Source organism: Podospora pseudocomata, assembly GCF_035222375.1.
Source record: "Podospora pseudocomata strain CBS 415.72m chromosome 2 map unlocalized CBS415.72m_2.2, whole genome shotgun sequence".
Classification (NCBI taxonomy): Eukaryota; Fungi; Ascomycota; class Sordariomycetes; order Sordariales; family Podosporaceae; genus Podospora; species Podospora pseudocomata.
In genome coordinates, this window is record NW_026946366.1 from 940034 (window position 1) to 966255 (window position 26222).

Consider the following 26222-nt stretch of genomic DNA (forward strand, 5'->3'; position numbering starts at 1 on the left):
AAGAGGTGACGAAAAGAAGCAAACCTGATCTATTAAAAGTCCTGCTGAGTACCTTGAATAGTAGCGTGAGATACTGAGAGATAATGAGGGTGGGTCTCTCAGACTTTTGTTGTCGTTGTCAAAAGTTTACTCTGATGCAGTTTCAGTTGGGCAGGTGGTGATGAAAATTACATCGATGAGACGATGCGAATGTGAAATATTACGCGTAATTTGTACGGTGTCACGTGCCTAGTGAACGAAAAGACCCAGGGAGAGAGGGTTAGGGTACAAACATTGGATGTCAGGAACAACAAGAATCGGACACAAAAAGAAGAGAAGGACATGAAATATAAAAACCATTAGGGACCCACAATGGTAGTGAATAGTTCGGAGATCTTGTCCGGTGGCTTGCCGCTGTTATTCAAGGTTTGTTGGCCGTCCTTTGAACCTGCTGACCTTGGTATTTCTTATCTCATAAGCTGGCTAGACTCATACTCCTTTGGCTTTGGCTATGGCCTCAAAGTGATTCACCCTGCAAGTCAAAAATGAAGCTGGGTAAACCACAACCACGTGGCTCAAAAAGGAGCAAAATATATTCCCCTCGACCGGAATCGAGCCGGTGACCTTTCGGTATCAATAAATTCCTTTACAGCCGAACGTGATAGCCAACTACACCACAAGGGGTTTCCTGGTTGCTGATGGGGAAGGCCAAAGTGGCACCTATGTGGGGACTAACCACCGTTGACTGACTTATCTCCAAGAGACACCAACAACACCACTGGCACTTGAGGCAGCGAAAGCCGGCTGCAGATTCCCGTATCACTAGTCCGCGTGCATTCTCGCGTAGAGATTGTCATCCAACCAGGTACTCAGATCCCCATAACTGTCCACAGCCTGTATCTCAGCTTTGATGTTCAACATCAGCATGCGCTGTAGTTCCTGTGCATGTTCCAACCCGCCGCCGGAGGGCAGCTCGACAGAGGAAATGGCCCTCAGGATATCGCCAGCTTTCTTTCGGTCCCTCAAAGTGAGAGAGGACACTTTGTCGCTTGGATTTCGAAAATCTGACAGCCTGGGTCTTTTTGCCGGCCGCTGATGATCGGAGTCTGGCGCGAGGAGTAGGTTAATAACTGTCACGAAATAGAAAGAAGGGGACCTGCTCACTTTCCACCAATTGAGGAGATTCCCCGCCTGTGGTTCCATATAATTCTTGGTCCTCCTCATCGTCAACTGCTGGACTTTGCCATGAAGAGAGGAGATCGCGACTCTTAATCCCAAGCCAGCAGAGCGAGGGGACAGTTGCCTCGTTCTCATGCTCTAGGCGTCTACTGCCATTCTGGTATGTTCGGACAATGGAAATACCGTCAGGGTCAAAGTCTGCGAGACCAAAAATCACTAGACTCGGCCGCATGGAATGTACAACAGACAGGAACCTTCGGGTGGCCAAGTCAGGGAATCCTTTGGCCTGGCAGACAGAGAACTTAGTTATGAACACATCATCTGTAACATTGAAGCCATACCGTGATGAGGATTCCGTGACCTGCTCGGGAGTTCTTTGCATATTGAGCTGCAGCAAGAGTTCGGAAAGTTGCCTTGATCCCATGTCAGCCAGGGCCATTTAAGCGCGATAGTCTCAGCTGACCTCTTTCTCAATCACCAAAATCCACTGGACCTCATGAAAGCCAATGCTCCGGATCTCGCTTGTGGATGGCAAAAGAATACCCTACGACCATCAGCATACAACCCTTGTGTTTGATCGTCTCAGGTAATGTCTCACGGTACTATGAGAGAGCCCACAGTCAATGACGGAACCGTCTCGACTGATCAACATGATGGGGCCTGAAATAAGGCCTTTGGCTGTCGCAACCTATGATCGTTCCAGTCAGAAATTTGACTCAATGAGAAGTAACAGATGCCTATTTACAATGTTCAAATCGCCTCGGCCGACACCGAGGGTGAAAGCAAGATTGTCCACCATGACATCAACTGCAGCTTGCGAGCCGAAAAGATCTGGACTTTGGTAGTATATGTTTCTGATTACTCAGGTGAGTGAGCCAACATCCCAGTCTTGGAGGTAGGTCCTCACAAACAGACCTCTTGGTGATCAACATTCCCGACAGTAAAGCCTCGTGGGAAAGCTCAATGATGCATAGTAAGGCTTCTATCCACAGAACCAGTTAGATGAAATCGCTCGATACGCCCCGGTTCACTAACCAAATTTCTTCGCTTCCTGGATGGTACGACCTGGGAATCTCACCACACCAGCTTGGCGCGCCGCTGGCGGGCCTTGTGAGCGCCCGGGGCGTGATGCTCGGACAGTTCTGTAGGGAATCAGGATTTCGTTTCCGGTCGTGACAGCATCAACAATTGCTTCGAGAAGCGACTCGATTCGGTCGAGGGCACCATTGCCAGCGACAGCGACGACATTGACCGCGTCGTAGTTGACAGAAGAGGCACCAGATGAATCTTGGCTGTGAGTACCAGTGCCTTGAGAATACCCCTCAGTTGAATTTGTCGATATTTCGTCCATGGTGATCGGGTTGGTGCCGACTTACACCAAGATCTGACAAATGATGCACAAGTCGCTTGATTCTGCACTGGGGAATACCCAGGCTTTCCGGCTTCTTCCCATTCTTACTTGCAATTACGGTAGTACTGCAATTGTTGCCAGCCCGGTGTTCCTTCCTCGTCGAGTTGACCTGATCACACACTGATTTGGCAGTGCTCCTTCCCAATGTCATCGGAAAGATTCCGACATGGATGAGGTCTCTCTCACATGCACTTTGGTGGGCCCGTGCGTCACTGCCAGCTTGACGGGTGGATCCCGTTGCTGCAGCCCCTGAAATTCAACGGACAGCGGGTGATCGCTGTGGCCCGATTGGCGAATCCAAGACAGCTCAGTCCACGGCCAAAATGTTTGCTGGCTCTTAAAACCCACTGTTCCTCCGCTCTTTCGTGGTACGGCACCATAATTTCGTATAGCTCGTCACGATGGGAAAGAAGGATGCTGCGGGAGTGTCCTCGGAAACTCAACCTCTCCTCGAGAAGTCCTCCACCAAGAAGCGCCTGAGCTTCGACCTCACCGACCATGTCGCAAAACGCCAAAGAATCGAAGAGCGAACTGACCATACACGATGGCGCATGCGCGACGACAAAGGACGCCAATCATGGGTGTATCTTGAGGACGACCAAGCTCTTAAAGATTGGCCCCAGAGCTTTGCTGACAAGTACTTTCTTGGCCTTCCTGTGGTACGTTCTTCTAGGCTTTTCAGGCCTTTACCATGGTCGAAACACTGCTCGAAACACTACTAACAATGTCTTAAAGAATGCCCCCGATCTCCCAAAGCCGACGAACCCTCTCGATGCGGTCCGAAACGGTCTCGAATTCTTCGAAAAGCTGCAACTGCCCAGCGGTCACTGGGGCTGCGAATATGGCGGTCCCATGTTCCTGCTACCGTGCATCGTTATTGCTTGGTATGTCACCAAGACGCCAATTCCCTGGTATTACGCGACCGAGATCAAGAATTATTTGTTTGCGCGCGCCAATCCCGAAGACGGTGGCTGGGGTCTGCATATCGAGGGCGAGACATCAGTCTTTGGAACATCGCTCAACTACACTGTCCTGCGGATTGTAGGTGTTGATGCGGACCACCCGGTGATGGTCAAGGCTCGCGCCACTCTGCACAAGATGGGAGGAGCGACACATGCCCCCCACTGGGCCAAGTGGTGGTTGGCCGTGATGGGAGTTGCCCAGTGGGATATCGTTAACCCAACACCCCCCGAGTTGTGGCTTCTCCCAGACTGGGTCCCTATTGCCCCTTGGAGATGGTGGATCCACATTCGCCAAGTGTTTCTGCCCATGAGCTATCTGTGGTCCAAGAGGTGGCAGGCTGAGGAAACGGAACTGATCCGCTCCCTTCGGCAAGAGTTGTTTGTGGAGGACTGGGCCAAGATCAATTGGGCTTCGCACCGCAACACCATCAACCCCAGGGACAACTACCATCCCAAGACGTGGGTGCTCAACACGGTAAACTGGTGTCTTGTCAATATCTGGAACCCAGTTTTGCGGACACAGGCGATTGCTAAGAAGGGCGAGGAGTGGGCCATGAAGCTCATCGAGATGGAGAATGAGAACACCGACCATGCTGATTTGGCCACGGTGTCAGGGCCCATGAACACGGTGTGCCTTTATGTCAAAGAGGGACCCGATTCCTATGCTGTGCGCAGGCATCGCGAGAGAGCCCACGAGTTCCTCTGGATGAAGGACGAGGGTTTGCTTGCCAATGGCACCAACGGTGTTCAGTGTTGGGATACTGCCTTTGCCATTCAGGCTGTGATGGATGCTGGTTTAACCGAGGATCCCCGTTGGCGGCCAATGTTGATGAAGGCGCTCGAGTTCTTGGATGATCAACAGATTCGCGAAAATGTCAAGGACCAGGACAAATGCTATCGCCAACAACGCAAAGGCGGATGGGCCTTTAGCAACAAGGATCAAGGCTATGCTGTCAGCGACTGTGTTTCGGAAGCTCTCAAGTCTGTCATCATTCTCCAGAAGACTCCAGGTTTCCCAACCCTCATTGATGATCGGAGAATCTTTGACGCCATTGACACTCTTCTGACATACCAGAATCCTTCTGGCGGATGCTCGTCATATGAGCCCCCTCGCGCGGGTACTTGGATGGAGGTATTGAACGCTGCTGAGGTGTTTGGCAACATCATGGTCGAGTATGAGTATCCCGAGTGCACAACTGCGGTGGTCACGGCTTTGTCCCTCTTCCGTAAGCACTGGCCGGAATACAGAACCAAAGAGATCGAGCGCTTCATCGAGCGCGCCGTAAAGTGGATCAAGACTGCCCAGAAGCCACATGGTGGGTGGTATGGGAGCTGGGGTATTTGCTTTACTTATGCCACCATGTTTGCCCTTGAGAGTTTGGCCAGCATTGGTGAGACATATAAGAACAGCGATTATGCCAAAAGGGGCTGTGACTTTTTGATCTCCAAACAGAGAGAGGACGGTGGTTGGTCTGAACATTACAGGGTATGTTCTGCTTTTACATTTTGTCACAATTGCAGGATGCTAACATGATGCAGGCATGTGAGACGGGCGAGTACATTGAGCATCCTTCAGGATCGCAAGTTGTCATGACTGCCTGGGCGGTAATTGCTCTCATGAAGGCAGACTACCCCAATCTTGAACACATCAAGAAAGGTATCAAGCTGATCATGGACCGCCAACAAAGCAATGGCGAGTGGCTTCAAGAAGCCATTGAGGGTGTCTTCAATAAGAGCTGCATGATTTCGTACCCCAACTACAAGTTTACCTTCACCCTGAAGGCTCTGGGCATGTTTGCTCGCAAGTACCCGAACGAAACTGTGGTTTGAGGACGATGGGTCAGAGAAAGAAAAAGATGATAATATGAGGCAAGATGGCAAAAGCATATGATGATGGTTTGGAGACATTCGGTAATGCTTTATACGTAATACTTAATTCATTTATTCCCCTTTCAGTCTTCATACAATTTCATTTCCCCCCTTTCAGTGCCACCACTTGGTGATGTTACTGTTGAGGAAGGCGGTGAAGCCATTGCTCGTCATGGACCCCACTTCTGCAGGCATCCGCAGGTGGCAGAATTAGGTTGGCTGCAGGCTGTCCCAAGCTGTTGAATTAGACAGTGAGAGGCCCACTGTTAAGGAATTAATATCTTGGCAGTGGGACCTTGTCCACCCGGTCAGGAGAGCCTGTGCTACCTGGCCCTCTTCCCTCCGAAGAACGAACGAATGGACCAAGTTTGGACCCCATATTATTGTTTGACAATTCGCAGTCAGAGTGACGTTTTTGAACGATTATTCGAAGCTATACGCAATACCTACTTATCGATAACCACCAAAAGAACCAATCGCGATGTCTATCGACTTGAACAAACTCCTCACCGCCACTGCAAAGTCAGGCGTCTTCCTCAACGGACCAGACGACTGGGCCGGATTCGACCACGCCCTACAATTCCAAGCCACTGAGCGACTGTGGCCGTACCTCGACCCTGACCAACGGGAGACATTCCCGAAAGAACCACAGTACCCGGAGATCAGCGAAGACCGGTACCCAAAGAAACGCGCCTCGGTGACGCGTTACGAGAGCGAGCTCACGCGTTACGCAACCTACTTGACGAACCTCAAGCAGAGGCTAAGCCAAGCCAATCGACAAGTCACGGCTGAGACTATAACTGTGAGAGGAAACGACCCCAGCAACACGCCTGATGTACTCGTGGAGGTCCCAGAGCCAGTCTATACGATCGAAGACCTCACTATTGCCGCCCTTGAGAGGTACAACCGCGACACGAAGATCTACACCCACGAGTACACCAAATACACCAACCTGCTCGATAAACGCAGCTCTCTCATGTCGTGGATGACCAACCACATGTCCGCCGACCTCTGGAACATCCACTGCACCGGAAAACACGACATTGCCGCGGTCTACGACGCCATCAGAGAGGCAATAATGCCTGACGTCGACGAGTATCGCATGAGACACCAAAACAATCTGCGCGAGCAGACCAAAGCCATCAGGTTTGCCAACACACCCCAGAAGGTAGAAGATTGGACCCATCAGTGGGAGAAGGCCTTCCATCTAGCGCGAAAGTACGGGGCGTCAGACGTTAGCGACCCGGCTACCTGGCTTTCAAGCTTATTGGAAGAAACCAGAGGTAACTCCCTACTCGTTTATTGGTCTACTAACTTCAGGATGAATAAGAGACACTTGGTTCAAAGAGGTGAGATGACCTTCCAGGAGGTTGCCAGAGATATTAGGGGAGATATGGCCTTCGCCAAAAGGGATACCAGAAAGACGACCAAGGCCGCATTCCCGGTCTTCCAAGGAGAAGGAGAGACAGAGGGCGACACCAGCAGGACAGGAAGAAGCCCGTACCGGGGCTCTCGTGGCCGTGGAGGGGCATCTTCGAGGACCGAGTCTACCAAGAGAAAGCGATTCGACTCAGGTGCCGGCTCCGGACCACAGAACAAAAAGATGCTCGGATGCAAGGCTTGCTTCAGCGCAGGGCATGAACTCAGGGACTGCTTCTATGTGTTCCCGGAGAGGATCCCTGAGCACTCACGCTTTCGAAGCAACCCTGCTATGAAGCAACTCATCCAAGCCAATCTGAGGGCAGATATGAAGTTAAGTGAAGAGGTTACCCTGCTGAAGAGAGAGAGGGATAATGACGAGGCTCAGCAGCAGAGAAATTGACTCGAGGAGCGCGACGCTCGTGAATACGCGGAGGCATACCACACACGGAGCGTCCATTACCACGAACCAGTCAACGCTGTCTTCTTACAACTGAAAAGAAGCTACTCTGCTGCAAACCGCGGCCAGTCAACTCCCCACGCCTGTTTCACTACGGCAGAATACCCTCTGTACCGGTCAGCAATACTCGATTCCGGAACCACGCTACACATCTTCAACGAACTCAGCCGTTTCGTCAACTTTCGACTGGCGGCTCCAGACGACTACGTACTGGCCGGCAGTTCCACAGTCCCAATCGTGGGATACGGCGACGTCGATATATCTGTGAGAACGCCGTCTGGAAAGAGAACTCTCAGACTATACGATGTAGCCTACTGCAAAGATTTCGCCACAAACCTGGTCTCCTTCAAGGTGCTCAGAAAGAAGGAATATACTGGGACAACAAGATTCCAGAGAACTGTCTACGGATAGCCTCAGGGTTAGTGCTGGCGTTGATGGAGGACATCCACGGCCAAACAGTCATCGAATATATACGGCCCGAAGCAACAACTTCACAACTACTCACTCGCCGCAATGCCTTATACATTCAAGGAAAGAGGCCAGTCTCCATTGCCTCTCCAGCCATTTGGCATCTACGGCTCGGTCACGCCAACAAGCAAGCAGTCCTGAAGCTGGAAAAACACGCCAGAGGTGTGAAACTGGGATTTCGACAAAAAGCACCGACCCTCGGGGGTGGTGAGTCAACCACCACAGTCACGGTACCTCCACCTCCGGCCATCGAGGAGTGTGAGGGCTGTATCGTGAGTAAGATCAAGAACAACAGAAGCACTTACCCAAGGCCCAACCCACACTACCCAGGAGAACGGTGGGCAGTCGATCTCTTTGAGTACAAAGAAGATGAGGAAGGCTACAAGCACCTCATCGTCTTTGTTGACAGGTATAGTGGCATGACCTTCCCCTACTACCTACAGAATCGCCATGCATCAGGAATAGTGGAGTGTACCAACAAGCTCTTCCACTTCCTCTGGCGCCAATACAGGATTGTGGTAAGAGTGCTCGAAAGTGACAATGAGGTGGTAAGGTCCCACGAGATGCAAGACTTACTGGAGGATTTGGGAATTATCTGTGAACCCTCCGCTCCAGACCGTCAAGACCAGAACGGTGGAGCAGAGCGCTCAGGGGGTGACATCAAGAGGAGAGCAGCAGCGATGAGATCATCAGCTAAGTTACCACAATTCCTATGGAAAGAAATCACCAGAGCGGCAGTCTATCTTCACAATCGCACCCCTAAACAGCGACTCAACGGAAAGACACCCATCGAAGCCTTCCACTCGGTTAAGCGACAACGAGATGGTATAGTCCCCGCCGAAGCACCACTGCCATGGCTAGGAAACCTCAAGGCCTACGGTTGCAAGGTGTACTACATGAGTCCCGATGCAAGGAAAGAATCCAACCGGAGGAAGAAGCTCCAACCGCGAGCTCTGGTAGGATTTCTCGTCGGATATGAGGGCACCCGAATATATCGGATCTGGCGCCCCGAGTCAGACCGAATCATCAGGGCACGAGATGTGGTTTTCCAAGAGGACCAGTTCTTTTCCGGCAAGAAGGACGACTTAGTGGACGAGCTGAGCCAAACCTCAGTGGCAGAGCTCGCTACTCTCCTCTCCCTTGCTCACATTGATGACCCAGTTATTGATCGAATTACAGGTGCCTACTACTCACAAGTTGAAGAGTACGGAGTGAACCAGAGCAACCACCTGCCAACTCAACAAAACGAAGACAACTCCAGCGCGGAGGAAACAGGTGCGCCCGTAGCAGTCGCCCCAACAGCGCCGGAGAACACCTCTGTGCAGCGATCCCTCGAAAGTTTACCAGGGAAGGGAGCAGAGGAAGCAGCCGGGGCTGGGAGGTCTGATCAGCCAAAGTCCCCAGAACCCTTGAGCGCCCTCCTGACGCCTGGCCATACACCACCTCACGCAGCGTTGTTGATCAGGGACACCAACCCTGGGCATCAAACCATCTGAAATGGTAGCCCAGGAAGCTTCAGAAGCCGGATACGACTTCAGAAGAATACGAAACCGTCACGGACCATGGGAGGCATCCTTCGTAGCCGGAAGACAAGCCATCGGCCGAAATGGCACAAGCAGGCGGCAGATCCGCAAACAAGCCAACAAAGTCGCAGAGTTCGAGCGCCCAAGCAGCGATGAGGCAGCCAAAACCCACTCTCACGGAGCAGAGCCCTCAGAGAAAATCCACAGACGCCAGCTACCAGACCCTCCAAAGAACTACAAGCAGCTAGAAGCTCACCCTCACAGAGAGCTTTTCTTAGCAGCCATTCGAGACCACCTTCAAAGTCACAAGGAGATGAAGTCGTGGGAGCAGGTCGACCGAGAAAGGGCTGCCGGCCACCAAGTCCTTGATAGTATGTGGGTATTTACTTACAAGCTCAACAAACACGGTTTTCTCCAGAAAGCAAAAGCGAGGCTAGTGGTAAGAGGAGACCAACAAGCCAAAACGGTCATGGAGAACACCTACGCTGCCACTTTGGCTGGAAAATCGTTCCGGACCTTGGTCTCCATTGCAGCACGGTTCGACCTGGAGATGCTCCAGTACGACGTTGTCAACGCCTTCGTTCACACTGACCTACCATACGCCATATACATGAGGATTCCCCCAGGAGCAGGAAGAACACCAGGCAAGGTCTTACTCTTGAAGAAAGCACTGTACGGTTTGAAGGAATCTCCTCTCCTGTGGCAAAAGAACTTCACCAGCGTGCTCTCCACGCTCGGGTATGTAGCCGTCCCTCACGAACCCTGCTGTTACCTGAAGAATGGAGTCATTATCTTCTTCTACGTTGACGATATAGCCATTACCTTCCCCGCAAGGAAGCGAGACTTGGTGGATGAACTGGTCCAGGGACTCCAGGAGCAATTTGCTCTGCAAGGAGGCGAGCCACTGCAGTGGTTCCTGGGCATGGAGATGCTCAGAGACAGGGAGAAGCGGCTTGTCTGGCTCTCTCAGTCCGAGTATATTGGTAAGCTTTCACGATTCATCACCAAACCATCACGAAAAACACCCAGAACACCCATGACGGAAAACAAGCTTGTCGCCCACGAAGGACTGGCGACTTACACAGAGGTGGTACGGTATCAGAAGCTGGTGGGGTCTCTGCTCTACGCAGCAGTCATCAGTCGACCCGACATTGCCTTTGCAGTCTCCAAATTAGCCAGCTTCAACATGAACCCAAGCAGCGACCACCAGAAGCAGCGGAGAGAGTACTCTCCCTATTTACTAGCCACAAGTACTTATGCGTTACGGCTGGGGGTGGTGACCGATTTGAAGTCTTCTCCGACGCTTCGTTCGCAGACAACGTTGCCGATCGCAAGAGCTCCCAAGCTTACGTGATGAGGCTGTTCGGCGGAGTAGTCGGTTGGAGAGCCAACAAGCAGGATACTGTCACTACCTCCACCACTGAAGCAGAGCTTCTGGCGTTGTCACAGGCCACCAAGGAGGCCATGTACGAGATCCGGTTGATACGAGAATTGGGTGTGGAATTGGATGACAACAAAGGGATCAGAGTGTGGTGTGACAACGCCCAGACAATACGGCTCGTGACCGCAGATATCAACACCTTGCAGACAAAGTTGAGGCACGTCGACATCCACAGCCACTGGTTGCGAGAAAAGCAACAAAAGAAGGAAATATCTGTGGAATACAAGGCTACAGGAGAGATGTTGGCCGACGGGTTGACGAAGGCCCTCACGGAGGAAAAGTTTACGCAGTTCAGGTGCCTTGTGGGAGTACAGGATGTGAAGGGTCTTCTGAAGGAAAGGAAGCTGAAGGAAATGGACTTGGAGCCTTTGGGAGACTGGTTTGGAGCGAATGAAGGAGACAGTTCAAGGGAACCCAAGGAGCCAAGGCTTGCGGAAGGTATGGAAATCGAGGCACAGGAGGATCAGAGTGATGATGAGTACGGCCCACAGGCAATGGACTTGACGGAATGACACGGGTGAACAAATGAGGAAAAGGAGTGGAAAGAAGAGCATCAAGTGGGAATAGAGGCACCCAACGACCCTTCGCAGGGCGTTGGCTGGGGGGTGTGTTGAATTAGACAGTGAGAGGCCCACTGTTAAGGAATTAATATCTTGGCAGTGGGACCTTGTCCACCCGGTCAGGAGAGCCTGTGCTACCTGGCCCTCTTCCCTCCGAAGAACGAACGAATGGACCAAGTTTGGACCCCATATTATTGTTTGACACAAGCTTGTTGGTGTGGTACCCCGCCAAAGCTTCCCCTGGTCAGCAGCTCTCTTAGGCTTCTTCTTTACAATTCGACAAGTATCTTTGGGCCAACCAGCTTTACACTTCTCATTCAAAGTTCCAGCTTCACTTTGTCTGTCACTTACAAAGATCCCTTCAACTACTTGTCTATAACAACCTATTTCCGCCTCCGTTGATATCTTCTCATCTATCCATCACCCTCTCCCCAGTTGCCATCATCGCCAAGACGGAACTAGATAGGTACCTATCCGATCGACCCGTTTCAACCTCCCGGCAACTTCTCACCAGGATGGCGGCTACATCGTACGCCTACCGTGGCCTCGAGGCCGTCGAAAAGAAAGATTGGGCCGCTGCCGTTCCCCTTCTCGACAAGGCGCTGGAGGGTTCAAACTCCCCGCTTTGGCTGTTGGCCCGCTCGCACGCCCACCTCGAACTTAAGAACTATGAGGATGCCCTCCGCGATGCCGAACTTGCGTACCACGTTGCTGCCGAGAGAGGATCTGGGAGAAAGCAAATGATCGATGCCCAGTATCGCCGTGCTACCATTTACCACAGACTCAAGCAATATGCAGACTCGGACTGCTGTGCCAAATGGAGCATGCTCTTGGCAGAGGGTCGCCCAGCTCGTGAGGATGACGGGGTTGAGAAGAACGTTGATGCCGACGGGTACTACACGGTTACATACGAGGATGCGGTTGCCGATAACGCGAACCAGCCGGATTACTCCATGAGGGAGAGCTTGAAAGATCCAGGCGTGAAAGACCCAAATGCAAAGACGATCAAGACTGGGTTTGAGTCACAGTGGAAACGAGCGTATACGTGGAGAACTGTCGTTTTGGGGATTCTTAAGAGGCTGCCGAAGAATGACCCAGGGCGCAAAGTCCATGTTTCCAAGATACCACCAAAGCCAGAGCTGAAGAAGGTCGAGAAGAAGGCCGAGCCTCTGGTTGTGGAGCTGGACAGCGAGGATGAGAAGCCGGTTGCGAAGCCCAGCGAGCCTGCGCCGGGAAGTGTACCCGATGAGAAGCTCAAGCTTCGTGCCGACTTTTACCAGTCCAACCAAAATGTAACAGTTTCACTGTTTGTCAAGGGTACGAAGAAGGAAGAGCTTAACGTCAAGTTCTCGAAGAACCAGGTATGCCAATCTGAACTTGGGCACATGCTGATCGGCTACTAACGGGCTGTAGGTTCAAATATCACCAATTGCTCGCGCCGCGGCCCCATACGTAAAGCCTGGCGACCGCGAGGCTTCCTCGACCTTGCACCTGAGCGGCGAGATCAATCCCGCTGGTTCTCGTTGGACCGCCACCCCATCGAAGATTGAGCTCGTTTTGCAGAAAGCTACACCAGGGAAGTGGGGCTCGTGGGGCAAGGAGGAAATCGGCATCGTAGAGAATGCGGATCAAGAAGAGGATATTGAAGAGGTCACCCCTTCTTCATCCAACCAGGCTTCGGCTCCTGCTGTCAAGCCTGCCGCTGCTCCAGCCTACCCCACCAGCAGCCGGACCGGACCTAAGAACTGGGACAAGCTGGAGGAGCTGGAAGGGGTTGAGGACACTGAGAGTGATGTCAATGCCTTCTTCAAGAAGCTTTACAAGGACGCCTCCCCTGAGCAGCAACGCGCCATGATGAAGAGTTTTACTGAGAGTAATGGGACAGCTCTCAGCACGGACTGGAGCGATGTAAAGGGGAGGAAGGTGGAGACGGTGCCGCCTGAAGGTGTAGAGGTCAAGAAGTGGGATAGTTGAAGGTGGTCCCGAGGTTGGGATTTATTCCCTTGAGAAGTGGGACCGGTTGGATGGTTAATGGCAGTGATAGCGACGTGAACTTTTGTATCATGCTTTATTAGGGTGGTGGATAGGGGATGATGGCGTTGTGTTAGGCGCTGGCGTTGGAGTGTTTACCAAAGCGAAGCAAACTGGGCTGGTAGTAATGAGGAATATTTTTTACTTTGATCGTGCAATGTGAAGGGATGGTTCAGAGATGAGACAAGTCGGTCTTGGACGCTCTTTGGAATGTGAACCAGGATATCTATACATTTGAGGGGTATTCCCAACAGGAAGGATGACTCTTGGATTTGGAAGGAGCGTCAAGAGGCCACTTGTAGGTCTCGAGGGTAGCTCATGGGAGATATTGCACGTTGAGAAGGCGTAGAACACTTGAACAATGTTCCAAGATGCCAAGATCTGGGTATATCTGCGACAGTGCCCATCTTACCAAGTGAGCTCAGTCTTTTGCAAGAAGCAACAAACCTGGGCGTGTCGTGAGATATTCATCATCTAGGTAGGCTAATTACAATTCTATATTCTAAAAAAAGGGGGTATAATCAAGTATTCGCCCGCTCATGCATCATGCTCATGGTCTAATCAACGCGATCCTTACTTGTCGATCGGCAGCTGTTTGCGCCCTCAGCCGCGGCCGGCGTCGACGGCCGCAAACTTGTTCCCTCCACATCATCCAGCCGGGTGACGCTCATATCCGGACGTACCCTGAAAGTCTGACCCCTCCAATTCACCGTGGCTCCAAGAAGGACAGCCCAGGTCCAGATGGGAAATGCCAGAAACTCTCTCCCCAGCCAAGCGGCAAACCAAGTCAAAAACGGCTTCTTCTTGATTCCTCCTGTTCGCGTCGAGCCCAGGGCAAAAGCCGGCGTGTTTTCATCCACATCAACACTCTGCAGCTTATGCAGCTTGGCACTCAGCAATCTGTCCACGACCATCCAGACAGTGACGGCCGAGATCCAAATGGTACCAAACGCTTTCCAAGTGGGAGGTATTCCAAAAAAGGAGCGGAACCAAGGCAATGTCGTAAAGGCAAAGGCCATGTGGAGGCACCCGATCAGTGATTCCACACCTGGCTCCACAAGCGTGGCCGTTAACACGGTCCACTTCCGTACTCGAAGCCATCGTACACGGCGAGCAATGTAAGCGGCAACAGTCATGCCCGACATGGGCTGAATAGCTACCTCGCCGTGGACGAGCCCATGGTTCTTGAAGCCTGGGATCTTCGACTTGAAAATCAGATCGCCAATCAGGTGGTCCTCGCAGATGTAGGACGAGAAATAGTCGACACCCCGCCCACGAGCAGCATCGGCGGGGGGAATGAGGGGGTTGCGAGCGGGGTCGGTCAGGCGTTCCAAGTGAGACTTGCGAAACATGTTGCTCTTGCCAACGACACAGGGGGCGATACCAACTGTATTGATGGCGCTGTAGAATTTTGCGTGGGTGGTTGCCATGAACATCTCTTCGAGCCTGCCGCCATAGTCAAGGAGGCTCTTTGGCGCGCTGGTGTTGATAGGCCCCGACAGAAGTGCCTGTTCCTCTTCTGTCGCTGTCTTTGGCGTCTCGAGATCAATAACGAGAGGTAGTTGGTGGACAAACTTGTAGGGCTTGGTGCGAGTTCCATCGGGCAAGAAACCGTCCAGCTTGTCCACCATTCTTCCTGCCGAGTTGGCCCCAAGCCAAACATTACAGTCTGCTATCCAAATAATATCGCCCTTAGCCTCTCGGTATGCGCGGCTGATGTTGCGGATTTTGGGATTTGGCCCAAGCTTGTCAATGTGCCCGCCATCGCCATGCAAAACAGGATCTTGCTCCTCAACGAACACCTTGGCGTCAAAGTCAGGATAGGCAGCGACGACTTTCTGTAGAACCGGGTAGGCTGGATCTCTCGTCGAATCAACGCATAGGTAGATGGTGAGCTTCGACTTGGGGTAGGCAAGCTGGAAGGTTGACGCGAGACATTCGTAGAGGCCAGCCTCGGCGCCCTTTACCGGTCGAATGACGGTGATGTGCGGTACTTCATCTTTCTCGAGGGTTGGGGAGAAAGGTTTTGGGTGAGGAGCTGAGTTGTTTCGGAGGCTAAAGACACAAAGAGGTGGTCGTTAGTAAACACCGAAGACAGTACCATGGTGGGACGTCAAGGTCGTACATTTTGCAGATACCAATTCCTTGAACGGAAACGATGATGCAGGTCCAAACGAAGCTGACCAAGGCCGCGCCCTGGACGATCATCGGCATTTGGTCATTGTGAGCAGGCATCGAGATAGAATAGCAACGCGCGCAGAAACTTAGGAGAAAAGGAAAGGATCGTGATCGTGATCGTGACTGTGATCAGCAGCTTTGCTGACGGGAGATTTCGGTGACACAGGATATAATAAAAACAGAGGCGCATGGCTGGCTGGCAACAAGTCGCATGTCAGAAGCTAAGTCCCCATGTGGGGCGTCGCTGCCCTCTCTGATCGACCCTCGCACCGCGAAGAGTAACCACGACACGCGATGTGATCAGTCATTGCAGGCATGGGCGCGGTAGGATGAGGGTATTTTGCGCATCTCCGGAGGCGCCGGAGACATTTTCTGGTAGATGACAAGTTCGAAAACAAAGATTCCGGCTGGGCCGTGGGATTTCTGATGACGGTGCTCGGCGGAGCTTCATCAGAGCTCCAGTGAGAGCCCCCCTAGGTTTTGGCGCAACGGCCGGGGGGCACCTGGAAGCTTGTTCCAGATGTTCCGATAAACTGCCGGCCGGCAACCTTGGAGTGACCCACACTTCCAGGGCATGGTGAGTACCTTTTCGCCTGACAAGTCAGGCCAAATGCAGAAAATTTCGGGAGCTTCAAAAGCTTCCCACAAGCTCTTGTCAGCTGCATCCCACTTTCCACTTCCATTCCAACAACAAGTCGCACAATCGCAACCATTTCTTTCCACCGGATGTGACAGAACACCCCGTGTGCGATATGTCAACTTGATATCTTTGTTTGCTGTCAGCAGATATCTTTTGGACCGCTGAATGGGCCACAATCTGTTCGTACCTCGCAAGAGTGAGTCAACACATCATTCCCTTTTCTTCGACTTCTACCGATACCATTGCCCTCGAGTGAGGCCAATTGGTATCGCACACATTGCGGTGATGACTACTTTGGAGCTTAGAGCAAATATCCTTCAGTGGATGCTCAATGTATGCCCATGTATTAGACTACAACGGTATCTGAGCAATGTCGAGTCAAACAATTTTTGGGGGGATCATGCACAGCTGCCAGCTTGACTGCATACTGACGTTTCCTAGCTCAGGTCGATATGAGTGACAATGGCGACGGTTGAACCTACAGTCAGTCCCGCGACTGCACCTCCCGGCGAGTCGAGCAAAACAGTAACCACAAGGGCCCCAGCTGGGTCGCCGAGGACGCCATTGAATCAAATCTATGCGCTGCCCGCACCCATTCGGACCTTCCCTTTACCTGCGTTCTATCCAAACAACCCAATTTCTCTTTTTCACTTGGTGTACGCCTGGTTGAGACAGGTTCTGTCTCCGCCATCCAAAGAACCGTCTGTCATCCATATTGGAGTATGGGATCCAGATACATGTTCTGTTCATGTCCCAGACCCAGCGTCCATCCGGGCTCTCTGGGAGCAGGGATTCTTTGGCAAAGGAAGTCTGAGTCGTAGTGAACCTAATTGGCTGAAGAGGGAGCTCGCTCGGCGAGGTTCGCCCGAAGGAAAGACGGTGAGCGAGGTTCGCACAGAGTCGCGTCGTGAGGAACGCCGCCTTGCCAAATGGGAAAGAGCAAAGGCAGAGCTGGAGGCTATTGAACGCCAGAGGCTTGCCGAGGCTGCCCTCCAAACACCATCACCGGTAACAACCGAACCCCGACCTGAGACCAAGAGTGCCCCTGAGGAAGAGGCCGTGTCTGCCAAGCTCCCCCCGTTGAAGCTCCCTAAGCCTGTGGTCAAGTCATTCTCGGTGCCGAAACTGAAGAACCCAGTCCCTGCTGGACTATTCTCGCCGCCTCTGGAGAATGGAGTGTCCAACGGTCATGTAGCGCACGGAAAGCCCCCTGTCGGACCTGCAGAGATTCTTGCGTTGCCTAACTCGTTGGCGAAGATCAATGGCACCCTGAACAACATGATGCTTACAGAGCTGAGACCACCCACTGGCCCAGCAGAGTTGCTGGCCCTGCCCAACTCAGCAGCAGACCTTGTCACGAAGTCGGGCTTGGCATCCACTGTGAATGTCTCTGGCGAACAGGTGAATGGTGTCAGCCCGATTGATGGCCTCAGTGGTCATACAGGAAAGGCGAGTGCCTTTGCCCACACGGTAGGTGACACTCAGGAAACACACAAGCCCATCTTCCCCGAGGACTTGCTACCCACACCTTGCTGCACCCCTACCAAACGGTCAGCAACCGGCTCTTCCGTCCAGGATAAAGAAGAACCCTCGCAGCCCGTTGCCAAACGTCAAAAGAGCGTCCGTTTCTCTCCCCAAGTCGAGTCCACCACCTTCAACCGTGGTGATCCGCCCAGTCCCGGTCTCGTGTCACCAGCCGAGCCAGCTGCCAAGTCGAAAAGCTTTGCTGTCCCTGCTACCGCTCTGGAGATTCAGGATAAGGAACACTTCCAGCTCGCGCCCGAAGAAGCCTTCTTTCTCGCCTTCTCACTTGGCACTCTCAAGGTCATCGACCCCAAGACCAAAGAACCAATCTCCAACGAGCGACTGCTCAGTCTTTTCCGCTCCTATTCCTACTTCCCTCCCTCGGCTGGTCTTCGCCCTGACGACCCGTTTCTCGTACACTACGCCGTTTATCATCACTTCCGCTCCCTCGGCTGGGTGCCACGTCATGGCATTAAGTTTGGTGTCGATTGGATTTTGTACCAACGTGGTCCGGTGTTTGACCACAGTGAGTTTGGCCTGATGGTCATGCCTGCTTTCTCGGATGCTCGGTGGGAGGAATACGAACATCAAAAGCCGAAGAAGTCGTGGTCTTGGCTGATGGGTGTCAACCGTGTGCTGTCACACGTCTTGAAGAGTCTGGTGCTTGTTTACGTCGACGTGCCGCCTCCTCCTGTTTTCGATGAGGCGATGAAGGAGGGTGGCATTGCTGCTGCTTTCAAGAAGTACAAGATACGGGAGGTTATGGTCAGGAGATTTTCCGTCAACCGCAACAGATGATGATCTTTTTGTGTATATCCTATAAATGCATTGGGACGGCGTTGGTATTTTCAGGTTGGATTCTGTACAACAAAATGGCAGCATGGAATGGCATGGGAAAAAGGCAGGCAGTATTATGCATGAACCTCGGGTCCCAAATCTGAAGCTCGTTTCATCATCTTGTATCTCTTTTGGTGCCCGCCTTCGCACATGTTTGCCTTGCCCCAAGAACGTCAATTCCTCTTCCTCCTCCCCACCATCCACAAATCCCTAAACCTCGAACCCTCCTGGTCAACAAGCTCTCTCGGCTTACCATCCTCCACAATCCTCCCCTCATCCATAACAACCACCCTGTCAAAATTCATCACCATACCCAGCCGATGGCTGACCATCACAATGGTATACCCAGCAAACTCATCCAAAATCATCCTCTGCATCGCCTCGTCAGTATCCTTATCCACACTAGAACTAACCTCATCAAGAAGCAGCACCCCTCCCTCGTTTTGCTTTCCCTTGCCTCTAGCACGGATCCGTCCTCTGAGAATCGCCCTCGCCAAGCTAAAAAGCTGTTTTTGTCCCTGAGACAACGTGTCTGATGACATGGGCGCTTGCAGGCCGCCTCGTTCCGAAACAAAAGACTGCCAAAGGGAGACAATCCCCAACACGGAGCGACATTCTTCTTCGGAGGCGAGCCCAAACGGGTCGAGGTTGGCTTGGAAGGAGGTTCCGTCTGGGAGGAAGACTGGGTCTTGGGGGACGGCGATGATGCGCTGGCGGAGGGTGGAGCGGTGGGTTTTGGTGAGGGGGAGGGAGTCGATTTCTATGGTGGAGGCGGGGGAAGAAATAGGGTCGAGGAGGCGGAGGAGGAGGAGGAGGAGGGAGGATTTGCCGCTGGTGATGTTAGCTCATTTTCAAGACTGGAGACGAGTAGAGGGGGGAAGGGCGACGAACCTGCCGCTTCTACCGCAGATGGCCACCTTCTGACCTGGAAGGATATCAATGTTCAGATCTTTGAGGGCGAAGTTCTGGCCTTCTACTCCCGGTTTGCCATCCTCGTCCCCGCTGTAACAACAACTGTCAAGGCTGGACATGGAAAAAAGCGTCAGGGGGGGGGGGGCGCAAAAGACATACTCATACGAAGCCGACACCCCCGTCATCTTAATCTCCCCCTTCGCCGGCCACTCCTCCCCCGGCAGCAAATCCTCTCCCTCTCTATTCTCACTCCTAACCGTCTCCCCAAACGCCTTCAACCGACTGACAGCACCAATCGACGTTTCCAACATGGTGTAAAACCTGATAATGTACGAAAACGCCTCCCCAAAGATCATCAGCGTCACCAAACTGGCTCCAGTAAACGCAGTATTCGTGCGCATCTGCGTCGACAGGGTGATCACCGCCACTGCCAGCACAGCAACAACAATCTGTAGTGTAAAAGCCAGCCAGCGCTGGATCATGGCTAGGAGATACGCCGGTCTCTGAGAAGTGTCGATGAGGATGTCATTCTTCTTGACAGACTCAGGCACCCAGCCAAAGGCGCGGTATGTAGCGAGACCTTTGATCGTGTCGATAAAGTGGGAGCTTGTTAAACATCAACGTCAGTTATTCATAGTCAAGATTGGTTTCATCCTCAACGCTCGCGCCGGGGGGTTGGGGGGGTTGGGGGGGGGGGGTACTTACTACAGCGGGCTCTTGGCCTCCAAATCCAGCAATCGGATCTGTCTCGACGTCCGCAGATAAAACTTTTGAATCCCGTACAAGACCACCGCCAGGAACGGGTAAGCAACGGCCAGATAAGGGGACGCCGTAGCAACCACTGCCGCCATTCCGAGGCAGTTGAAGATGTACAGTATGAGATTGACAAGCGCCATGGGAAGCTGCCCGTCGACCAAAGTCATATCCTGTGAGAACAAGTTGGTCACGATACCAGTATCGGTTGTCGTAAAGAACTTGAGAGGCGCGTTGATGACCGTTCGGAGCGTTTCGAGATGGAGTCTAGCCCCTGATATTGTGATCATGGAGGTAAAGACCACCAAAGCCGAAAGGAACAGAGACATCAGTGCACCCAACTGGAACAGCGCGTATAATCCATTGTAGAACGCATTGGACCGCTGTGGCTGAGGCGATGCGACATCCTCTGACCAGAACTTCAGCCAGATTGTGGAGAAGTTGATGCAGAAACCCCAGCCGAAGCCTGCCATGATCAAGACAATAACGCCAAAGAGGTTGAGGCGAGCGAGATAATACCGGTATATCGTAAAGTCGCCCGTTGCCCTCGTCTTGTCCGCTTCTGGGCTGAAGGCCGTGACCTTGTTCGGGGTCATCTTCAGAGTCGTGCTCAGACCTGGTTTTTCCTGTACTGCCAAATCCTCCTTCGAGCTTGCGGCATCGCACTCCTGGACACCCAAGCTGTTGACGTACATGTCATTCTTCATCAGCTCCTGAAAGGTCCCCTGCTCGACAATCCTGCCATCTGAACCCAGTGCGACGATGTGGTCTGCCGATGGTAGGTGTCGGATGGAGTGGGTGCAAAGGACAACTGTAGCTCCTCTCCGACGTAACAAGCCATCCGGGGAGAAGACACGGCGAAACACTTGTTCCTCCGTGTCAGCGTCCAGGCCGCTGAGAATGTCGTCGAAAACCAACAACTTCGAGTCCGTATACAAAGCTCTGGCCATCGACACCCGTTGCTTCTGTCCTCCACTCAGGGATATCCCATTGCTTCCAACATTGGTCTCGTCACCTTGGGGCAGAAGTTCGAGGTCTTGGCGAAGCACGGTAGCTTCAACGACTTCGTCAAATCGTTCTTGATTGAAGGCGTCGAAGCCAATGATGTTCTCCCTGATTGTTGCGTTCGAGAGGTAAGGGGTCTGGTCGCAATACCCAATTTTGCGGAAGCGGCTTGCCACATGAAGTTTACCTCCAAATACAGGCACTTCGCCCAGCAAAGCTTTGCAGAGCGTCGACTTGCCAGAAGCCACGGGCCCAATGACGATGGTCAAACTGGAGTGTGGGATGCGGATATCGATATCATGAAGAGCAGTCTTGTCGTTGTCCCAACCAAACTTGCCATACGTGATCTCAAGGCCGGGGTCGGCGTGAACCTCAACACTTTCCGAACCCAGCTTTGACGTGGGTGAGCTGGCACTGCGGTCCATAAGGATCTCGGACTCGCGAAAGTCGGTGCGAGAATCTTGTGCCAGAAAAGCCTGAATACGATTTAGACACGTCAAGGCCGCCAGGAAACTTGGGATATGCTGGAACAGTGATCCCAGAGGGTTGGCCAACAGCAGAATGTAGGAAATGGATGTGAAGATCGTAGTCACATCTAATGTCCTGGAGGCAAAGGCAAAGGTTACAACAGGGGAAAGGCACAACGGAGTGTAACCCACTGCCGCTGCATAAACCTGGACGATCCGGAATCTTGCCCCAGCCCCGAGCTCGTCCACCCTCATGGCCTGAATCGACTCCTCAACTGGAGCCGAGAGGCCCGATATCTTGAGGTGCTTCATCTGTGTGATCATGTTCGTGGTGAGCCCTACTCGCTTTTGTATCCTCTCCATCCAAGCCTTTTGCCTAGGGCCAGTAAGCTTGGCAAGGAAGAAGGAGCAGACAACACAAACGCCGACGATAATGACAGGGGCGGTGAAGGCAACCCCGATTTTCCTGGACAGTAACCAGCAGGCAAAGACGACCTCGACCATGTTGGCCCAAAACTCGTGCATCTCCATGCATCCGACCAGAACTCGTTCGATATCGGCACTCATCAAGGTGAGGGCGGCCGAATCGTCGGCAGCTGAGATTCTGGCTTCGGTTGTCTTCCTGTACACGGCAGCGGCAAGTAGGCTGCGGGTCATGTACATGGCGCGTTCTTGAAAGTACCAGTAAAAGGCTGATGACACTGCCATACCGACATAGATAAGGAGTCCTGCGCCGATCAATCCGTATCCAATGTTCTTCGGACTCATTTCGACGGGCTGTTCAAGGTATCCCAGGAGTGTTTCGATGAGGAAAGGTTGGCAAAGCTGGAAGGCCCCGAACGCAATACGAGGTCCGACGGGCAACAAAAAGGACACAGCCAAAGCTTTCATGACTGCCTTTGCCAGTCCGTGCTGCCGCTTTCCCAGCTTTGTAGCCTCGAGATTATGACCAGCTTCAGCGTACAGCTTGGCAGAAGCGATATTATGGTCTAAAGGGAAGAGATCATCAATGGTGAGGACACCTCGATATCCCCTCAAAAACAGCTTGTTGAGCCAGAAGTATGCACCAAGACCGTAGAGACCTGCTGTTTCCTCGGGACTGTGGGCACCTTTTTCCCATTGTAGAATCCATCTTGACTTGGATTGGGATTCAAGCACAATAAGAAGAGCCCTGATAGCTACGCCAACAGTGAAGATGCTAGCGTAGTTGAGCTCGTCACGATTCGAGGATGCCAGCCATATGGTTCTAGTCTGCGAGATATCCAGGAGAGTGGCGATAAAGAGATAGGCGTTCAAGAAGATGGATGGACGTGGTGATTTGGTGTGTTCGAGGGAAGAGAGTAGAAGCATGCAAATACTAGATGCGAGAGCCAAGGCGTCGGCAGGAATGAAGTATATGCCCAATTTCCGTGATTTTGCAATGCTCAAGACTAGCTGGCAAAACACAAAGATGCCGTAGATGGCTATAGATATCTGTTGAAAGAAAGAACTGTCAGCCCATGATCAAACAGGGGCACACTTGGCAGCCGGATTTCTCACCAGCTTCAAGTAACGCAAAACAACACCTCCAACAATACCTGGCTTGCGGTGTAGCTGGACGATTCTTGGTAGAGAAAGTGCAATGAAAATGGCAGCTGGAATAATGGCGAGAAATATCTTTTCAAATTTGAGTGTGAAGTCGAAATCCCCTCGGCAGCCCTGGACCGACGGTCCAAACGATGCGTCGTCGGTACAGGTTGCAAAGTCCATGCTGGATGATGATATCCTCAGGTTGGTTCCCGATCAAGAGCATGTTTCGAGCAATCTCTACAGAGAATACTCGAAGGGCGGTGTCGGCAAAGGCGCCTCAATATCGCGGTTCAATATGATGGACGCGGGGTTCCTGCTGCAGTCCGAAGTCCAGTGCTTTCCCGTTTCTCGAATTATGCTGCCAAGAAAGGAAGGTAGTTGCTACCTCACGAGATATGCAAGTGCAACCTTCATTTGTTCCCAAACTTCCAACTTCAACCTCCATTGCAATATGCCATATTTCCGGGAAAATCCGAAAAGCTTGTTTCTTTCTGATCTTCCTCGCAGCGCTTGCCCTCTTGCCGAGGGGAGGTGACCGATAGAATGGGCAAAAGCCTATTGTTGGGCGGTTTGGTCAGTATCCATGGTTAAATGTGATTATGGGGAGGGTTTCGACCGGGGAGGAGGAGGAGGGCTATATTGAGAGGATTGGGGATTTTGGTGAGGCTAGGGAGGAGCTTAGAGAGGGAGGGTTAGGAAGGGACGTTGATGCTGGGAGGTCGTCGCCGTTGGGGGTGGACTCGTTGTGACTTGTCTTGTATTGTGATCCTGATTTGGTTTGTGCGTGATATGGCCAACATTGCCATGGGCATGTCACCAGCCAGATTTCAACATGCGGAAGGTCAGTCGAGCCCCCATTAGATATATAGGAAATCTCGAATGTTTGCCAGCTGGAGCTGACATGCGGGCAAAAATTACTAGAAGAATTCCGCATTCAAGTATGACAGCCAGAAATGCAACTTCGGTGACAAAGAGTTAGCGTACTATCACTTGACCTATATGGTCAACTTCTTAATATATTTGGAGTCCAATCTCCAGCCACCCTCTCGTCGTCGTAGCTCTTAGTACGACACGATGCTCATTGTTCGATATCAGGAACTGAAACAGAGAATCGAAAGCATGAAGGACCAGCACAAAATGGAAAGATTTCTTGCGCAGGACATCGCGCTTTGACAACTCGATCGGTCTATTCACTCTAGTGAGTAGGTCGCCGGCAGATCTGGAGATACTGTATTGTATCAGCCTCCTGATCCAAACCGCGCAAGAGCAACTGCCTGTGAGTGCAACAAAACAAATAGCGGATAAGGACGGTTTTACGCTCTATCATAACAGGTAGCAGGGCGGCATACTCTGGAAGGCGGTGGATTGTACGGAGGGAAGCCGAAGACAATCCTGGAGCCTGGTTTTTCAACAAAGCAGGACGCTTACGAGTCACTTGCTGCCGAAATTCACTGCGGGTCTCTCAGTTACGGGCGGTACCTTGGGCAGGAGCGATTGATCTCTGACGGAGCCGTGCTATTGTTCCTGAGCAAGTATATATTGAGCGTCTCTTTTGAGCAAACTGCTGCTCTCTCTTTTGTTGCCTAAAAGGTTCTCTCTCTCTTCACCAACTCGATCAGAACCAACACCAACAACTCAACCAAGGACCAACAAGTCTATCAATATGGTGCCCACCATCACCCGCCTCGCCGGCTTTCTGGCTTTCTTTGGCGTATGAACATCGTCAGCTAGTCTTCCGGAACAAGTCGCTAACTCGTGCCACAGGCTGTTCACAGCGCCCCCGCTTCCCTTGACCAGGCCACTGTCTCCATTGGCTTGGAGGGCCGCGAGATTGTTCCGGTCCAGTGGAACCTCCCCATCAACATCAACGACCCCAATGGCAAGAAGGTCGCTGTCACCGGTACCATCGAAGAGGCAGTCGCCAGGATGGAAGCCCACTTCCCTGGTTGGAACCAATCTTTTGTGGCTCAACTGCCCGCCGTCCAGCTGCCCTCGCGCTTCGGCCTTAGGGCGGACGACGACCCGGAGTTGGGCAACGTGGTGTCTACTGACTGCAATATTCCCGGGGAGGCGCAGAGCGAGTATCGTATTGGCCAGGGGGTCTCGTACTTGCGTGGCTTGTCGGGCAAAGCGAGCAACAATCCGGGCAAGTGTGGACGTGTCAGCTGCTCCTATCACACTGCCATCTACTGGTGCAATGAGGTACGTTTTGGTCACCCTGTGCTGTAAGCTTTGATGTCTGTTTGCTAACTGTAGACCAGGATATCGTCGACAAGGAGGTCGAGTGGAACGCCATTGCTGATGGAGCATATGACGTTTGTAGGAACTGCGAGAAGCAAGATGACAAGGGAGTTTACCATGCCAAGGGCACGGTGACATTCAAGGAGAAGTTCAGTGTCACTGTCAAGGAGGACTGGGAAAACTGCTAAATGCAGATGATGTTATTCGCGGCTATCTGGCAATGGAGGACACCGAGATATTTCGACCATTGCCATCTTCACAGCAATTCCAATTGTTCTGTGTGAACCTCTAACTCAACTCTAAGGACCCACTGTTCCAGGGGAAGAAATGTATTGGTCTGAAACTAGCTCCGCGGAGCTCCAGGGCTGAGCTAGATTCACTAGACAAAGAGTTTGGCATCGCTTATCTTGGGCCGGGAGATCTTCGTCAAAGTTTTCTCGTCAGAGCCTTTTTTTGTGAAATGCTGCTTGGCTTTCTGTGGGGGGGACCCCCCTCAAACCCCCACGTCGAGCTGTCGCCCAAGCTGCCCACCTCAGTGCATTGGGTGCCCAAGCTCCCGCCCGTGGTCCACCACCTATGCGGCATTGGATACCTAAGGGGTTGCACGCCATTAGCGCCCAAGATGACTCCTGAAAAAAAGACTCTGTCAAGGGAAGTTTTCGCTGTCAAATTCAACGAAAAGAGAAAAAAAGAAACAGAGACCCCTCGGCTACAGATATTGTCGTCAAATGTAAAAGTAATAGTACCACTTGTACCTCCACGTGGAGGGGGGTAATTCGAACGGGGGCCGGTGG

The 26222-nt window shown here is 52.3% G+C and overlaps 7 protein-coding genes and 1 non-coding gene across 8 annotated transcripts; 5 read left to right on the forward strand and 3 right to left on the reverse strand.

Annotated features, from left to right (window-relative positions):
- Positions 1 to 575: 575 nt before the first annotated feature.
- On the forward strand, positions 576 to 663 carry QC762_0039420. The gene has a single exon. It is a non-coding gene; the product is annotated as a tRNA-Tyr (tRNA).
- Positions 664 to 801: 138 nt separating this feature from the next.
- On the reverse strand, positions 802 to 2707 carry SPO11 (endodeoxyribonuclease; the record flags this gene model as incomplete). The annotated part of the gene is made up of 8 exons (XM_062887659.1): positions 2194 to 2707; positions 2074 to 2140; positions 1904 to 2012; positions 1757 to 1846; positions 1622 to 1702; positions 1500 to 1571; positions 1144 to 1444; positions 802 to 1085 (listed from the first exon to the last, which is right to left on the reverse strand). The coding sequence occupies exons 1-8, from the start codon at positions 2507 to 2509 to the stop codon at positions 802 to 804; spliced, it is 1320 nt and encodes a 439-aa protein (XP_062745788.1). The 5' UTR covers positions 2510 to 2707.
- Positions 2708 to 2848: 141 nt separating this feature from the next.
- On the forward strand, positions 2849 to 5493 carry ERG7 (Lanosterol synthase (Oxidosqualene--lanosterol cyclase)). Its single transcript, XM_062887660.1, has 3 exons — positions 2849 to 3228; positions 3305 to 5017; positions 5071 to 5493. The coding sequence occupies exons 1-3, from the start codon at positions 2971 to 2973 to the stop codon at positions 5359 to 5361; spliced, it is 2262 nt and encodes a 753-aa protein (XP_062745789.1). The 5' UTR covers positions 2849 to 2970; the 3' UTR covers positions 5362 to 5493.
- A 6012-nt stretch (positions 5494 to 11505) lies between these two features.
- On the forward strand, positions 11506 to 13496 carry SGT1 (Cochaperone protein). Its single transcript, XM_062887661.1, has 2 exons — positions 11506 to 12632; positions 12685 to 13496. Exons 1-2 carry the CDS (start codon positions 11787 to 11789, stop codon positions 13243 to 13245), a joined length of 1407 nt encoding a protein of 468 aa, XP_062745790.1. The 5' UTR covers positions 11506 to 11786; the 3' UTR covers positions 13246 to 13496.
- A 283-nt stretch (positions 13497 to 13779) lies between these two features.
- Positions 13780 to 15929, reverse strand: HSX11_3 (Ceramide glucosyltransferase). Its single transcript, XM_062887662.1, has 2 exons — positions 15428 to 15929; positions 13780 to 15357 (listed from the first exon to the last, which is right to left on the reverse strand). Exons 1-2 carry the CDS (start codon positions 15535 to 15537, stop codon positions 13860 to 13862), a joined length of 1608 nt encoding a protein of 535 aa, XP_062745791.1. The 5' UTR covers positions 15538 to 15929; the 3' UTR covers positions 13780 to 13859.
- Positions 15930 to 15986: 57 nt separating this feature from the next.
- Positions 15987 to 18442, forward strand: SEN2 (tRNA splicing endonuclease subunit sen2; the record flags this gene model as incomplete). The annotated part of the gene is made up of 2 exons (XM_062887663.1): positions 15987 to 16316; positions 16605 to 18442. The coding sequence occupies exons 1-2, from the start codon at positions 16286 to 16288 to the stop codon at positions 18440 to 18442; spliced, it is 1869 nt and encodes a 622-aa protein (XP_062745792.1). The 5' UTR covers positions 15987 to 16285.
- A 36-nt stretch (positions 18443 to 18478) lies between these two features.
- QC762_207550 (uncharacterized protein) lies at positions 18479 to 23495 on the reverse strand. The gene is made up of 4 exons (XM_062887664.1): positions 23158 to 23495; positions 20102 to 23091; positions 19373 to 19999; positions 18479 to 19312 (listed from the first exon to the last, which is right to left on the reverse strand). The coding sequence occupies exons 1-4, from the start codon at positions 23365 to 23367 to the stop codon at positions 18655 to 18657; spliced, it is 4485 nt and encodes a 1494-aa protein (XP_062745793.1). The 5' UTR covers positions 23368 to 23495; the 3' UTR covers positions 18479 to 18654.
- A 1189-nt stretch (positions 23496 to 24684) lies between these two features.
- QC762_207555 (uncharacterized protein) lies at positions 24685 to 25943 on the forward strand. The gene is made up of 3 exons (XM_062887665.1): positions 24685 to 24898; positions 24952 to 25389; positions 25449 to 25943. The coding sequence occupies exons 1-3, from the start codon at positions 24851 to 24853 to the stop codon at positions 25614 to 25616; spliced, it is 654 nt and encodes a 217-aa protein (XP_062745794.1). The 5' UTR covers positions 24685 to 24850; the 3' UTR covers positions 25617 to 25943.
- The last annotated feature ends 279 nt before the right edge of the window (positions 25944 to 26222 follow it).

Coding starts and splice junctions, on each gene's coding strand:
- ERG7 (XM_062887660.1), top strand. CDS start 2,971: ATGGGAAAGAAGGATGCTGCGGGAGTGTCCTCGGAAACTCAACCTCTC. Junction 3,229..3,304: donor ACTTTCTTGGCCTTCCTGTG/GTACGTTCTTCT, acceptor AATGTCTTAAAG/AATGCCCCCGATCTCCCAAA. Junction 5,018..5,070: donor GTTGGTCTGAACATTACAGG/GTATGTTCTGCT, acceptor AACATGATGCAG/GCATGTGAGACGGGCGAGTA.
- SGT1 (XM_062887661.1), top strand. CDS start 11,787: ATGGCGGCTACATCGTACGCCTACCGTGGCCTCGAGGCCGTCGAAAAG. Junction 12,633..12,684: donor TCAAGTTCTCGAAGAACCAG/GTATGCCAATCT, acceptor AACGGGCTGTAG/GTTCAAATATCACCAATTGC.
- HSX11_3 (XM_062887662.1), bottom strand. CDS start 15,537: ATGCCTGCTCACAATGACCAAATGCCGATGATCGTCCAGGGCGCGGCC. Junction 15,358..15,427: donor GGAATTGGTATCTGCAAAAT/GTACGACCTTGA, acceptor TTGTGTCTTTAG/CCTCCGAAACAACTCAGCTC.
- QC762_207550 (XM_062887664.1), bottom strand. CDS start 23,367: ATGGACTTTGCAACCTGTACCGACGACGCATCGTTTGGACCGTCGGTC. Junction 23,092..23,157: donor TTTTGCGTTACTTGAAGCTG/GTGAGAAATCCG, acceptor TTCTTTCAACAG/ATATCTATAGCCATCTACGG. Junction 20,000..20,101: donor TTGGAGGCCAAGAGCCCGCT/GTAGTAAGTACC, acceptor ATGTTTAACAAG/CTCCCACTTTATCGACACGA.
- QC762_207555 (XM_062887665.1), top strand. CDS start 24,851: ATGGTGCCCACCATCACCCGCCTCGCCGGCTTTCTGGCTTTCTTTGGC. Junction 24,899..24,951: donor GCTTTCTGGCTTTCTTTGGC/GTATGAACATCG, acceptor CTCGTGCCACAG/GCTGTTCACAGCGCCCCCGC. Junction 25,390..25,448: donor CCATCTACTGGTGCAATGAG/GTACGTTTTGGT, acceptor ACTGTAGACCAG/GATATCGTCGACAAGGAGGT.